At 41.4% G+C, this 16,510-nt stretch overlaps 1 protein-coding gene across 3 annotated transcripts in view; it reads right to left on the bottom strand.

Annotated features, from left to right (window-relative positions):
- Positions 1 to 334: 334 nt before the first annotated feature.
- The window catches only part of LOC120430653 (uncharacterized), a 194,090-nt gene continuing 177,914 nt past the window's right edge, over positions 335 to 16,510 (bottom strand). For all 3 annotated transcript variants that reach the window (XM_052709273.1, XM_052709274.1, XM_052709275.1), the window contains 4 exons: positions 14,855 to 15,064; positions 14,518 to 14,747; positions 8,739 to 10,084; positions 335 to 2,219 (listed from right to left, as the gene is read on the bottom strand). In XM_052709273.1, the coding sequence (XP_052565233.1) occupies positions 1,961 to 2,219; positions 8,739 to 10,084; positions 14,518 to 14,747; positions 14,855 to 15,064 (2,045 nt within the window). In that variant the 3' untranslated portion in view covers positions 335 to 1,960. The remainder of the gene's footprint in view (positions 2,220 to 8,738; positions 10,085 to 14,517; positions 14,748 to 14,854; positions 15,065 to 16,510) is intronic.

Genomic DNA, 16,510 nt, shown 5'->3' with positions numbered 1-16,510 from the left:
TTGAACAACATTCTGATAGAAATTCCAAGGATGTTTCGAAGAATGAATTGCACAAAATAATCGATTATTTTTGAATATTTTCATAATTGCGGAAGTTTTTATTGTGAATAATAATAATTACAATGAGTTTAGCCTTAACTGTTTGCTTACTTCTTCTTCTTCTCTAAATCACTGCAGCCTGCAGCTTGCATGCTTTGCTTATCGGAACTATTTCCTAGGTGAATTCTATGCCTCGATTAATTTAAAATCTTACCGTCTACTTTTGATATCAATGTGTGTGTTTGTTGTGTTGTAATCGTTTTGAAACAGGTTAGTGTTTTTGTTTTGTTCTACGTAACTTACTTTTTACCTTTAAGTGGGAGTGTGTCTCGCTACGTTTGTTTCGTGTGCCTAAATATTTACAGGGTGGATTAATTTAGTTTATTTTAGTTGTTACAAATAATTTCACAGTCGTCTCTAAATGCAAACAATAACTTACGATAACTCAGGGTATTTCATACCAACAATTAATTTAGGAGGAAAACAATTGCTTAAATTTTTGACAACGAAAGAGCTTTAACAGAGCAAAAACGAACCCGAATGTGGTTAATTTTAAATCATCATAAATAGAGTGGAGTAGACTGCGCTTAATTCTGGGTAATAACTTATTCCGATAGAGGAGCAGGAACGAAAAAAAAAACAAAAATCAGTTCAGCTTATTACTTTTCAGTTGAACGCGCCTCATACAGCGATAATGAGCCCGCTGGCGCTGCAATCAGATTATGCGAAAAATGGTGGAACGCGCACGCACACACGCACACATTTTTGCCTGATTCGATAAGCTCATTTTCACCTGCTGCTGGCAACACTGGTCGACGCTGCCCCGACGCCACCAAATGAAATGATGATGACCGATCAGTTGAGTGAATGGAATGTGATTTTTACTACCTGTTGAAGGCTTTAATGCTGTTTGGGGGGGGGGGGGGGGCGGCGTGTGACGAGAGGGTAAATCGTTTTACGTTCAATGGACTGTGAGAGTGGGTGGGAAGAGGATGCGAGTTGGGTGGTGGGGGAGAGAGATCATAAAAGTTTCCCAACTAAAATAATCATCATTGGGCAAAATTGGGAGAGTTTTGAGTGGGGAGTGAGGGCGAGTGGAAGCTATTTTCCGCTACTAATTAATAAATAATCATAAATTTTATGTTTCAGTGGCCACGTGGGAGGGGGAGGAAGTGTTCTTTGTGTTCGGGTTTTGCTGATATGTACACGAGTGGACCTCGGCCAGGACATCTTTTTCGATGGAAACTGGCATTCAACCTCACTACTCTTTGATATGGGAGGCGGTCAGCCGTGGTTTGGGTGGGAAAGTGCTTATTGAAAATATCCTCATTTTTCATTCCATTTATATAATTACATACTTAGAAGCGTAATTCCATTTTACCGTTGATAACGTTCACGCACGCACAAAATTGTGTCCTGGGCTTGGCCTGAGTGAGCAGAGAAGCCGCCAAATTGAATGCCGCAATCTCTCCCTCTCTCTCTCTCTCTCGTTCTGTGTGGGAACTAACCCGTTGCTGCGGGAGGAAAAGTCTGCAATTTTCACAAAGGCTGTATTTGCAGCAGTACAAGCGCTTTCGGAAATAATTTTAATAAGTATTACGAATGCTTTCTTCTCTACCTGGTGCAATAATTAAAAGTTCTTACCGGTGGTAAAACCAACCCTATTCTATATTTACAACTGCGCTCTGAAATACGTATTGTTCTACTACTTGCGTTCAGTGGAGCTTACTTTTGCTTTCATTTTTAAAATCAACATTATCTACCCTTTTAAATCCTCAATTTACAAGCCCCCTCACTGGGGAGAAATCGTTCGTTCTTTGGTATGAAATTGTGTTTACCTAATAGTGCTTAATCGTTCGCGAAGCGAACCTCCTAAACGCGAATTAAATTGAGCGAAAACAAAAAAACAAACAACCTAAATCTAATCCCGCTCGTGGTGGAACTGGTGCAGCTGGGCCGACGCCTCGTGCAGTTGCTGGGCCAGGTGGGGGCTGTCATGCAGGCTGTTTACGAGGGTATGGTCAACGGCACCGCCGCCGCCGCCCAGGCCACCACCCATGCCGGCCAGTCCGGCCAGCTGGGCCGGATCGTACAGGGACATCTTGAGGCGTTTGCACTTGGCGCGCCGGTTCTTGAACCAGAACTGGACGTTCTTGCTCTCCAGCCGGGGGAACTTTTGGCTGGAATGGGAGAAAGAGAGGGAGAAGAATGTGTTGTTAGATATTGCTACGTTTTTTTTAATTTAATATGCTCAACTCAGAATTTTTGCCGATTTTTAAATTTGTTATCTTTTGCAGAAATTGTTTACTTATTTTATTCACCATTCGTTTAGTTAACGAATATTCTGTAATATTCTTTGATCAGTGCAACTCTTAGAAACTCATAATTTCGATTTAAGGGGTTACATACATGTATAAAATCTCAAATTTTTTTTATTAAATTCACTTAAAAGATGATTTTCAATCACATCTGAAAGTTTAATAAAGATATTTCATGATTGAAGTGAGTAACAGACGATTTAATCTCAAAATTTTTCCATGCGAAAAGCGAACTGTCAAACTTTGTGAGCATTTTTCTCTGAACACAAAATTGTTTTACGGGTGCCACGATATCTCGAGATGGGATGGACCAAATTGGCTGATATTTTAGATGAGGACTACCAAGACATATTCCTTGTGCATGACGAAGTCCGATTTTGAAATTTAGCTTTTTCAAAAAATACAAAAATCAGAAACTGGCGATTTTTAATATGAAAAACATAAAAATATTTTTATCTATTTTAAAAATAAACTTATTGAAAATCGGCTTCACCAAAATTTTGAGCCGATTTGGTCGAGGCAGTGTTGAGATATCGTGGCACCCGTTTTTAAAACTGCTAACTTTAAATAAATATATCTTGGCAATGATGCAACCAAATGTCTTCAAATTTGTGTTGTTATTAAATGAAAATGTCTTGAAAACAGATTTAAAAAATGTTTAATTGTGTGCTCATAACAACCTCTGCATTTTTTGGCAATTTACGTGTATGTAACCCCTTAAAAACGTGATAATCTTTTAAAATCCAAAACAAGTAAACGATGAAAACTAGAGGTTGCAGATTTCGTATTTCACAATTATATAGTATAAAATGATCTTGATGTGAAGAACATGGACTGAGTGATGGATAGGGGGTTAGCGAGGATGGTAGGATTATGGTTGTGATGTTGTGATTGAAAATGATGACTTGATGGACGGGAGGTACAGCTATGTGAATGTTGGGCTGTGGAAGGGTGGGCTTGTGTCGGTGACGTTTGGGTGGGGGATTCTGATGGGAGGAAATGTGAAATGGAAGAAATGGGATAAGGAATTAGAATGATGGTGATGAGAAATGTGAATCGTTGAGAAATGAGCCGTGCTTGATGTGTGGATCATGGAAAATGGTGGGGAATGGGTGTAGTGAGGAGATATGATGATGAGAATATTCACTATGATGGGAGCCTGAGGATGAGGGGGGATTGATAAGGATGGAGGGGGATGAAATGAATGGAATGTGTGATCACCGTGATGGGGGATGATGAATGTGACAGAAATTGGGTGAAGATGAATGGAGATGAATGCAATGAATGGAAAAATATTGGGTGGATGGGGGAAGAATACTGGGGGATGATATTGTGATGAACAATATGTATTTTTAAGGTAAATGATGGGATGAATGGTGACGGGAAATTGGTGGGGTAATGGTGGTTGGATGTGATGAAGGGAACATGGTTGATTTGATGAATGGATGATTTGATAAAGTATGATGTTGGGGAATGTGGTGAACGGAATGGAATTGGAATGGGATCTTGGATGGATGATGACTGGAACTGAAGGGTGAATGATGATGAAGGGATGAATGTAAATAATGTGAAGTATTTGGAGAGAATATGTTTTGATGTGATGGTGATGGAATGAACAAAAAATGATGATGAAATTGCTTTAGTTGTCCCCTTTGAAGGACTGATGGAGAGTGGGAATGAAATGATGAATGAATGGAGAAACTGTGATGATGGTATAATTGATTGATGGATGGAAAAAAAATGGGGAAAAAAAATGGAGGGATGAATGATGGAATGAAAAAAATGAAATAATAATTTGATTGTTATAAATGGGACTGATGATGGAAATTGAAATGATGATGGGGGGAAATGAATGATGTGAAAGTTGGATTGTTATGTAGGTCAATACGTTAATGATTGGAATTGATGTGATGATGAACCCCCCCCACCCACCACCCCCACCCACCCCCTTCCTACACCCCCCACCAATCTACTTGGACCCCCATATGATTTCCCCCGGATGGAAAATGATTGAATGAGAGAAGGGGGGTGGGAGAGAAGATTAAGGATGTTTGTAAGTAATTTATAATAGTGTATTAACTTTGAGTGGAAATGAAATGAAGGATGGATGAATGGAAGGGGAAATGAGGAATGATGAAAATGGGAACATGAATGGATGATGGGGGGAAAACATTGATGGATGATGATGGGGATGATGGATGAATGATGATGGGAATTGTGATGGAAATTTGAATGAGAATGTGTGGAATATGTATGGGGTATGGAATGAAGGATAGATGTGGTGAGGGGGAAAGTTGCGGACTTGGATGAGATGATGGGAATAATGGTGTGGGGAAATATACAAAGGGTGAAGAATCGTGAAGATAATGTTTATGAGTAGTTTTACGATAACATAGAGGGTTTGGGGACCCCGTGGGATATAAGGTGATGGCTTGAATGTTGGTTGGAATGACATGTCATGTATGGTATTTATAATGGAATGATGAATTGATGGTATCGATGGGATGAAAAACTCATTATTCTGAGGAAGACGTGAGGATGATGAAATGAGGGGGATGATGTATGGTGGGAAATGGGAATGGAAATGGGAATGTGAATGTTGTAGGTGAATGATTGATGGGTGAGGGTGGATAAAAATGTGATGAAAATGTGGATGAATGATGACTGTGATAGGGGACTGGTTGTGGGATGAAGGTGAAAAAAACTTGAATAAAGCAATTGAATATAATTATTTGATGGATTGGATGAAAATGGACTGTGGTGATGAATGATGATAAATGGGGGTGTGTGATATGATGTTGGATGGAATGGGAAATGGTAATGTTTGGGAAAAATGGGTGACCCTTGGATGAAAATGTGTGGGATGGAATGGGAGATGGGGGATGAATGGTTAGGAGTTATGTGGATTGGATGGGTGCTTTGAATGAAGTGAAAAAAAAATGAAATGGAATACTTAGGGTGGATTGACAATGAAAGAGGAACTTGGGTGGAGGAAGGGATAATTGAAATGTGGGAAAGGAAATGAATGGATTGAAATGATGATGGTGATGAATGGGATGGGGGATGAAGAATGGGAAGGATGACTGGAGATGAAAATGGGAGAGAACTGACTTGACGATGGGGTGAAATGAGGAGTGGATGATGAGTGTGTGGGAATTGGTGTTGTGAACTGATGGATGGTGATGGAGATTGGGATTGATGAATTGATTTTTTGATGTGTGAAAAATGGGAGATGGAATGAAAATGGAATGGAAGTGCGTGACATGTGGAATGATGTGAAATGAAAAATTGAATGGGGGGGGGATGGATGATGGTGATGATGGAAAAATATGTATGCAATCTTATTGAATGAAATGGGGAATTGAAATGAATGAAAAGAAAATTTCATCTTGTCTGAAATTTTCATTATAAATTCCCAAATTTTGCAAAATGCCGTTTTTGTTTTGAAAATATCTAGATTTGTATTGTACCTAATTGTTTATTGTAAAATTTAGGAAATTAACACTTGAAACTTTGATTGAGAAAAAATCTATACAAAATCTTGTGTCGTATAATATCTATTTATAAAACTTCTTGAATTTTATAGTAAAAAATCTAGTCTAATAAAAATTAATTCACAATTTTGCATCGTTTGATACCCATACTACAAACAATGAAAAAAAAAATAATGTTTTGAAAAAAAAACGATATTTTGTATTTTTTTAACTTTTTTCACTTAAAACTTTACCTATACAAAATTTTGCATGGCAAATTGTTTAAAATATGAAAATTTTAGTTTTTCACAAAAAAAAGGTGAAAATTTGATTTTGTTTTGCTAAAAACTCTGGTTTAGTAAAAATGTATATCTAAATTTTGCATTTTTATGGCTATAATAAGAAATAGTTATTTTTCAATGCAAACAAAACAAACAAATTGATAACAATTTGAATAAATCTAATTGCCTATTTTTTTAAGAAGTAAAATTACTTGTTTTTTGACACTTTTTTTTTGTATGGGAATAATGTGTACTTTTACCCTCAAAAGAGTGTAAATTTTTATTTTTCTTTAACTGTATCAAAATCATAAAGGCTCCCCCAACCTTTTTGGCTCAATATGCACATTTTTGGTAATTATAATAGTTCCCCAAATTTTCATGTTTTATTAATGAAATCCGTTCCAAGGAACCTAGTAAAAAAAAAATTCTGTGGAACATATTTTTGCATTTCATTTTGATCTTATTTTTTCGTCAAAAATCAAGCCGAACAAGGGACCATCCATAAACCACGTGGACACTTTTTTGTGAATCTCAACCCCCCCCCCCCCCCATCGTGGACAATTGTCCATACAAAAAAAAACTTTTTTGTATGGATCGTGGACAATCGCCATACCCCCCCCCCCCCCAAAGTGTCCACGTGGTTTATGGATGGTCCCCAATCTTTTTACTTGAAAAAATATTTTAATTTAAAAAGTTATTTTTAAACGCTTAATTTTGCCAGAGTTATGTTAAGGGTTAGTTAATATTCACGATTTCGCGGACATCGTGGAAACCGTAAAATTTGGTTATTTCCGTGAAAACCGTGAAATTTTTAAAAAAAAATTTAATCAATACTAAACAATTACAACATTCAACGAATATTTCACCGCAAAGGATTTTCATGTAAATTATAAAAGATTTAATTTGAAATAAGAACTTACAAATTTCAATAATTTTTTTTAATTGACTTTACAAGTATATTGTAATAAATTTTTTTTAAATGATTGCTCAGATTTTTTTTCTCAAATGATTGTTGATGATCGAATAATAGTAATCATCCAGTTTAAGGAGATTATGAAAACAATTAAGAATATTTTATCGGACTATTTAGTCTTTCAGAGTGCCAAAGATAACTCAAATTAAATTAAAATTCTTTTACAACATATTTTGAAATACAATTTTAAATAAATCAAGTAGAAGCGAAGCAGAGAAAACTTTTAAGCTTTATTATGAGAAAATAAAATTAAGTATAAGAAGATCATTTTTCATGTTCCGTGAAATTTGGTGTTTTGGATTTATAGTCCCCGTTCAAATAGTAAGTACACCCGAGCAGGGGTAAATAACACGGGAATACCATATTTTGGTATTACTTGGCATAATAACAAATACCAAAATGTGCCCTTGGTTGCCCAGTAATAGATGGTATAATACCATGAAATCATACCAAAAAAATGTATGGGGAAGACCAAAGCAATACCAAAACGTGCCATTCCAAGGGCAAATGAATACCAGACAATAACAACTTTCCGGGTAAATAAAAATCTCATTGGACAAAAAACAATGCGAATTTTCTATAGGATTACAGCGGGAATTGAATTTGGCTAAAGGGATTGCAATGAGAAATGGGTAGAATTTTGATGCTATTTTTAAATCCTTCGAACAGGCAGGAAAACGAAGTCTTGCTTGGAGAGCCAAAAAATATCAGGTAAAGAAAACTAGAGGAATACTGGAATCGAACTCATGACAGGTAAGGTGCAGACACCATTTAAGCTACCCATTTACCAACTGAGTCAACATGTTTTAGCTGCAGGCAAAATTATCAGGAAATTCAAAGAAAGAGAAACAAACTAAACCAGAACGAGCAAGGATATAGCCCAGGCAGCGTGGCATTTTTCGTGGGATTTTCGAGTATGCATGATTCCAACTGAATAGGATTCAACACAAATCCAATATTGAAAGGATTTTAGAACGATGTTCGAATACCACATGCATACCAACATTTTGGTATTGAAAGAGTTATTTTATTTTATTTTTTTGAGTTTATCGATTATGACGAAAAAGGCACACAATGTTAAGTAAAATCCATTCTAAAATTTTAAATTTTTCATGTGAACCTATTGTTGTCGTAAAGTTAATCGTCGAAATATATAAATGTTTTTCTTATCATTTTCAAATGTATCAGCATACTTCTAACAATGTTCCCTTGTTATTTACCCATGCTCGGGTAATATGTTTAAATTTTACGCTTTTAAAATGTCCACTTCATCAATTTATTGAATAACCGAAGTGTCTTGGAAATTTATGATTTTTTTCAATCTTTATGATTTTTAATTAGGCGTCATCCATAAAGTATGTCACGCTCTAGGGGGGGAGGGGGGGTCTGAGAAAGTGTGACATTGCGTGTTATAAGTATAGAGAAAGCGTGACAAAGGGGGGGGAGGGGGGTAAATTTTGGCTGATTTTAGCGTGACGTACTTTATGGATGAAGCCTTAGACTTTTTCAGGTTGATTCTCCTCCCTACCAAATTTTGCCCAATCAGCATCAGTGTTCTCAAAGGTTGTAAAAATGTGTTTGGATCCATCGAAAAGTTTCTTCATAAGAAATTGAACCGAAATATATTAAGAACATAATAGAAATTAAAACTCACCGATACGCCATCCGGTTCAGATCCTCCGTATACTTCAGGATCAGATTATGCGACGGGTGCGTGTTCATCGAGAACCAATGCTCCAGCTTGGGCACCTCCGTAACCGGATCGATAAACGTCCGATTCCGCTTCCTCCGCTCGTCCGAGTTAAACGACAGATTGAGGCCACCCTGACCGAGGGCCGCCGCAGCCGCTGCCGCCGCGTGGTTGTTCGGGCTGAGATCGCCGGCCTTGAGTCCGTGCATCGAGGCCGCGTTGGCCTGCATCGCCGGGATGTAGTGACTCATGTACATGATCGAGTGCGAGAACATGGGGTTGTTGATGGCGAACGGGAGGTTCCGCTTGGAGTCCGGCGACGGGGAACGGTACGAGTCGTCGACGGTGCTGCCTTCGGCGTCTTCCATGTCCAGGTCCTCGGAGGCTGGGGAGCGGGAGCGTTGCGGGGAGCTGGACCGCTCGTTGGAGTAGTTTGATTTTGGGCCGTCGTGCTGGTGGTCGGTGGATTCGTTGGCGGATTCGTTTTGGTTGTTGTTGCTGGAGTTTAGGTTGTTTTGGGGGAGTGGGGAGGGTGGAGGACTCACTGAGGAGGGGATGTTCTCCTGCTTGATGGGGGTGTCTTCGGTTGGGGTGAGGGGACGGTTGCGTTCGTGGATTGTGAGGGAGAGTGGGAGTTGGGGGGACATTGGCCGATCCAGATCGTCGTCCATTTCGTCCTGCGAGAGGTTGTCGATGTCCTCGGAGGGTGCCGAGGGTGAACTCTTCATGTAGTCCGGCTGGGAGAGCATCATGTTGGGGTTGCCGTATCCGTTGGTCATTCCTTGGCGCATTTCTGCCCGTTTCTGGGCTGCCCGGGCGTTCTTGAACCAGTACACTACGTTGTTAACGTCCAGGGGTTTGCGACCTCGGCGCGAGTCTAGCGAGTTAAGTTGAACGACGTACGACTGGATCTGCTGACGTGATGGGTGCGGGTTCTCCTGGAACCATCGCTGCAGCTTGGGCAGTTCCATCTCCGGATCGAAGCTGGTTCGCATGCGAGTCTTCTGGTTGGGGTACTGGGAATGTACGGTCTGCAGTGCCGGGTGCACCACCAGGTTATGGTGCGGATTGGGGCGGCTCTCGAGCAACGATTCGCGACTTTCGTGCATGTTGAAGCTGGAAAAGTCCAGATCATTTGGCTGGGCAGCGGCGTTCGCAAAGGGGAGAATCTTGTGGGCGATCGGGTTGGGCTGCGGTGCCAGCTGTTTGCTCCACCACTGGTCAAACTTTCGCCGTACTTCGTCGGTGATTTCCGGCGTGAAGGAGAATGTGTTCTGCAGCGGACTGCGGCATATCTGGGACAACGTGAGCTGTAACGAGGAGAAAGGTTCGGATTAGCCTACCGACTCTATTACGCGCAGAAACGCTCGTATTTGCTTCCCTTGACTGTGCAAATCCATTAGCAAATTAAACCGCTTCAGCTGTAGTGCTAAAACAAACCCCCTTCACCGCACCTTCTTAGCTAATCAGGGGATATAATCGCTTATCTTGCACTCGCAGCAATGGATCAACAATTGGACAACTACGTGCATTAAAATTATCTTATCAAGCTTGAAGCGAGTCATCCATATTGCGGGCGCGAAAAGGCCCTTCTTTGGCAAGATTGAGTGGGTTGAGGGGGAAAAAAGTCAATACATAATTGATGAACTGAGTGAGGATTAGTCACCGAGGGGGGGAGATTACAGTTTCGAGGTGAGCATGATGGTGAGCCGTGATTTTTTGTTACTGATTTTTTTACATTTTAATAATTTTCAACTTCCAACTGAGATAACTGAAATAAAGTCAAATACAATTGAAAAGTGTATGAAGACTAGGAGGACTTTGAATAATTGAAACCATCGAATACTTAAGTTTGTTAAAATGCTCGAAAGATTTGGACACATTTAGAAATTACAGCAGTCATGAGTGGCTTGGAAGACTTCTAAAACTGAATTTGAAATTCTTGGATATGGAAGACTTTGAAATCTGATGGTGTTAGTAGATTTGCAATCATAAATAGTTGTGCCGAACAGTAATACAAACTTTTCCTACACCAAATCTTCCATCAATCAAGCCCAAATCTACAAATTGACGCCTTACCCAACAATGCTCGTTGCATCCATAATAGACAAATTAAATTTACACCCATCAATCACTGCCCCCGGCAGTAACCTGATTAAACCAACAGCCAATACGCAGTTGATCAAGATAGTCGTCGTCATCGCTCATCCAATCGTCATCATATCATCCAATATTAGCCAATCGCGGTCGTTATCACTAGGCCACTTGGGCAATTATCGGGTCGTAAAAGAGACACTCACGCCCAAGTGGCCGCGCGGTACTTAAATGCTTTGAAGGTCCAGCAATAAAACGTTCTCGAGCGCTGAGATTTCTTTTTATTGCCCTATCCATCGAAACCTCAATTAGAGGTTGTACCAAGCTGGAGCACTCTTCAGCCGCCTTCGCATACGAACGGAACCGATAATCTTGGAAACAATGCTACTTAGCGCTGGCTGTCTAGTTCCGGTGGTAATTGGCTCGAAACCAACGCAGCTCAACATCATTATCCTTGCCCCCCGATCTCACTCCCACTGCTGCAGCTCTAATTATACCGACTAGTCGAGCTGGATCCCCTGAAGCGAGCGAGTTCTTCCTCGAGTCGGCAAATCCTCCTCTTCAGTTTCCAACTTAACCGATCCGGCAGACAACAACAACTTGAGGAAATGGTTCGTCTTAGGATTTGCTTCCGTGAAGATTCCTTCGAATCCTTCCCTGTCTTGGAGTACAGTGGTCCCGTGTTCTCTAGACTCACAGCAAGCAAATTATAACAAGGTTGAGCTGCCTCACCTGAGACGTACAGTCGTGACTAGTGACACTACACTCGGGGCTGATGAATAGAGATTTGCTTCCAGAAAGCTTAAGCCCCGAGCTGAGTATCACAGCTAAACGCTGCTCGGTATGAGGGACAGCCCGGGAGAGATATATGACTATAAATACTTCACATATTATAAATATTGAGCTGATGCTGCTCCAGCAGCTGACGGTGGCGACGACGACAACGACGATGCCAGTTGGTTGATCCGATTTGAATGCCTCTGCTGCAAGCAAGATTGAGCTTAGACAAACTGAGTTCGTACCGTACGGTGGAGATTCTCACGTTGCTGTTCGAGCAAGGTTGGTATTTCAAAGAACCCGCTTGCGACGGTACTTGTTTGCCACCTTGAGACGATTCCACTTGGTAAAGCTTAAGCTTCATCAAAACCAAACTCCCGACGACGAAGTCGTGGAAATCTTCCCCGATTGTTGGTGCCTCCCATGTGTGGAGTCGCTCCAAGATATATTTCACAGAATTAAGATTGAATTTCGAAGATTATAAGTTCGTTCATAATCTCCCGGAGGAAATTAAAATTAATATCATTTCTTAATGATAATAATTATTCCTCTCGAGCCCACACACACACACACACACACACACACACACATGTGTGTGTGCGAGGATCCCAGCTGCCGGAGAAAATCCTTTTTCCGATGAAGGGGTTGAGGCATCAGCCAAACAAATAAGAAGTATTAAGTAGAAGAATATATCCCAATCCTTGTTTCTCATCCTCGTGTGTGTGCTTCACCTTCCCGCTTTCAGATAAACACTTTTCCACCTCTCCGCTCCTCCAATACGCAATCAGGATCTCGACGAGATCCGTAATACCCTTCTTGTAGCGGCTTATAATACATCAGACACAACCCGGGACGCGCGAAACCGGGGAGGAGGGCTTTGCAACGTCTCTCGCGAGTGTGCTGTCTGCGTCTAAAGGATGAAGCACTTCTTGAAACTAAGCCAAGAGTTTGGGGCGTTGGAGGAACAACAAATCTATTTATTAGCAGAGCTTTCATCAGACGGTGGAGTTACTTGATTTGGATGAGGTTGGTGACCATAGTTTTTTTTATATTTATTTAAACTCAGAGAATTTCAGATTTTCTGGCGATTTCAATTTCTTACTTTTAATTTCTGCAAATCCCAAGGCGTCTTAATCTACCAAAATAATCCAGCCTTTCAAGTTTTCGAAGTCTACAAGTTTACTAGTTTTACAAGTCTCACAAGCTTTTAATTCTAAAAGAATTCTTACAAGTCGGCCAATTCTTAAAATCTTAAAGTCTTCCAAGTCTTTTAAGTTTTCAAAGTCTTGCAGTTCTTCCAAGTCTAACAAGTCTTCCAAATCTCACAAGTCTTCCAAGCAAGCTTCCCATGCGCCAGTGCCAACGCACACCGCGGGTTTGGTTTTCTAGCTTCGGTACGTGCCTGAACCCATTTGTGTATTAATATCTTGGTACATCGTACCAGCGCACCAAGACACTCTCGGCTCGCCCCATCGGTTTTGTGTCTGGCACTCACCCATGACATGAACCCAGCGTGCTGTGGTACGCGCCGTGGTACGGTAAGTCTTCCAAGTCTTCCAGTCTTCCAAGTCTTCCAGATCTTTTAAGTCTTCCAGGTCTTCCAAGTCTTCCAAGTCTCACAAGTCTTCCAGGTCTTCCAAGTCTTCCAAGTCTTCCAAGTCTCACAAGTCTTCCAAGTCTTCCAAGTCTTCCAAGTCTTCCAAGTCTTCCAAGTCTTCCAAGTCTCCCAAGTCTTTCAAGTCTTTCAAGTCTTCCAAGTCTTCCAAGTCTTACAAGTCTTCCAAGTCTCACAAGTCTCACAAGTCTTCCAAGTCTTCCAAGTCTTCCAAGTTTTCCAAGTCTTCCAAGTCTTCCAAGTCTCCCAAGTCTTTCAAGTCTTTCAAGTCTTCCAAGTCTTCCAAGTCTTCCAAGTCTTCCAAGTCTCACAAGTCTCACAAGTCTTCCAAGTCTTCCAAGTCTTCCAAGTCTTCCAAGTCTCCCAAGTCTTTCAAGTCTTTCAAGTCTTCCAAGTCTTCCAAGTCTTACAAGTCTTCCAAGTCTCCCAAGTCTTTCAAGTCTTTCAAGTCTTCCAAGTCTTCCAAGTCTTCCAAGTCTTCCAAGTCTTCCAAGTCTTCCAAGTCTCCCAAGTCTTTCAAGTCTTTCAAGTCTTCCAAGTCTTCCAAGTCTTCCAAGTCTTCCAAGTCTCACAAGTCTCACAAGTCTTCCAAGTCTTCCAAGTCTTCCAAGTCATCCAAGTCTTCCAAGTCTTCCAAGTCTTCCAAGTCTTCCAAGTCTTCCAAGTCTTCCAAGTCTTCCAAGTCTTCCACACTACACTCTACACTCTACACTCTACACTCTACACTCTACACTCTACACTCTACACTCTACACTCTACACTCTACACTCTACACTCTACACTCAAGAAATCATTGAGGTAAGATTTAGCTAATGCTACCTACATAATGTTGAAGTCCGTAATTGAGATAAGGAAAACTGATTATTTCCTTTGAACAGTATTATAACAGATTTGCTTTACTGTTTTAAAAATTCGTTAAATAACACTGCTCCCATCCACACGCTTGCAAAGCACCACTCAAAAGCATTCCTGCGTGATCCGAGAAATCTCAAAGCTGCACAAACAACAGCCATCCAACATGACGACTTCCAATTCCGGGAGATTGATTTTAATCAACATTCATTAGAAGAAATGCGCGCTATGCAGATCTAAGAAAAATAACGCCCGACTTTATCTGCGAGAGTGGTTTTTCCCCCACTGTGGCCGACGAATTGGCGCTCGAAAAAATGCTAATGATTTTTCATTTTCGGTTTGATTTAATTAGGCGAGCGTTGGAATTTGCGGCTTGAATATTTATGAAATCCACAAGGGGCTTACCTCATCGAGTGGACAGCCGGTGGACCGGAGCACGGCGTGCGACTGCAGGATCAACAGCTTGAGCAGCTTATCCTTGATCTCGGCCAGCTGGGAGGGCTTGTGGCGCAGGATGGTGATCTTGAGCGTGACCACCGAGGTCAGCTCGCCGAGGATGTCGTTCACGGAGACGAGCGGGTTGTCCGAGATGGCGTCCAGCGAGAGGGCCTTCCAGTTTTTGATGGAGATCGATCCTGCGGAGAAGGGAGAGTTGAGTTATTAAATTGTCTAACTGTAGGCGCAACCCTTATAAATGAAGAGTAGCGTTATAACATTCAGGCGTTTAAATTTAAAAACATACCTCTAGCAGCGTTGGAGATCTCCGACGAGTAGCCGAGTCGCTGCAGGGCCGTCTGCACGATATCACAGAACGGGGTGGCCGCCGGGATGATGACGTAGCTGTCGGTTTCGATGTTGGGGCGCCGCTTCCAGGGGCTGCGGGCGTCAAAGTTCAGCGTCGCCTGCAGCGAGCTGACGGACTCGACCACGCAGTGCAGGGGCAGGGACTTGGCTGTGGAGGGGGAAGAGGAAGACAAGAAAATGGTTTAATAAAGCGAAAAACTTGATGCCCGTCAAAACTTGAGACGGTTGGGGATGATGTCGATAAAATCTTTCCAATAATCTTAAAATACCCCGAGTTTTTCCGAGAAGACCGCGAAGAGCAGCAGCGGGAAATTTTAATCCCTTTTCACTCAAGTCACGCGGCTGAGAGGGCAAAGAGCGATTGGATGGAGAATTATAGTGATTTTTTTTTATTTCAAGTCTCTAAATTTCAATTCTGTTCAATCCTCATCATAAAGATTGACAACCTATTCGGGAACCCATTATACATTTTCCACAGTTCAGATATATAATACTCACTTTCCAACGGCTAAAACTCATCGCCAAATTCAATCCCAGCCCAAACACTCCATTGTAGAAAAAAGTGACTTTCCACGCCATCACTTCCGCTCACCTGTGATTGGCAGTTATCGTCGCAAATCTGCGTGCTCTCTTTGCACTCATTTTCCCTCCCTCCCTCCAAAATGTCTCAGCTTTTCCGGAAAACCGCACAACCGTCTTCACCTCATCATCTTTTTTTCCACCCCACCTCAAAACAACGCCAAAACCGAGTCTTCCTCTTCACTTCCGCTGGGTGACAACAAGGTTGATACTGTCAGTCTGTCTGTCCTGACTTGACTTGCGAGCAATGCGAAATGAAGCGCATCAAAAGATTTCAATCGTTTCACTTAGCCCGAGCGAGGTGGGGAAAACTGCCTCCCCTCGTGGAAGAGAAGTGGAAAGGAAAACCACTCTTGAGAAGACGGCGTGCTGCATTGTTCGTGCTCTCTCTCTGTCAGGCTCTGGTGAGGGGTGGACTTGAAATTAGGGGTTTCAGGAGGTGGTGGGTGGGTAATTCCCATCGGCAATCACTGCTGCTGTTGCCCAGATTGGGTAGGAGGGAGGAAAAAGTGGAAAGTCAAGGAAAGGAATCAAATTTAATGAAGAGATAATTTTTAAAGGTTAAGGAGGATCAGATTTTGCTCCGCTTCGCTCCGATGGCGTCGTGTTGGCAGCTAATAATTTTGATGGAGCGCAAAAAGGTTTTAAAATGTTGATTTTGGGATTTTTTGCTGGGATGGAATTGTCTGCTTGTTGTGCAGAACTGGTGCAGAAAAAAGATTGTTGGATTTGATGCATTGCAGCGACCTCAAATTTAAATCATTAAATTTGTCCATTTATCGATCCTCACCACAGTTCTGACCATGCGCGCTTACGCAAGCATAAATAATTTTACCCGTCGACTCGCGTTGCGCGACAAATAATTAAGCTTATGTACAGGTGTGGATCATGAGTCATCCTCACCTGAAAAGCCCTTTATTAAATTTCACCAATTGTTAGGCAATCAAAAAAAATGGTTAAGCTTTCAATTATGAATGTGCGATGTTATAACACAGGGGAAATTGAGGGTGTGGCT

The sequence above is a fragment of the Culex pipiens genome, chromosome 3 (genome assembly GCF_016801865.2).
Source record: "Culex pipiens pallens isolate TS chromosome 3, TS_CPP_V2, whole genome shotgun sequence".
In the NCBI taxonomy this organism is placed as follows: Eukaryota; Metazoa; Arthropoda; class Insecta; order Diptera; family Culicidae; genus Culex; species Culex pipiens.
The sequence above is the reverse complement of the archived record's forward strand: the minus strand, read 5'-3'. Positions and strand labels throughout refer to the sequence as shown.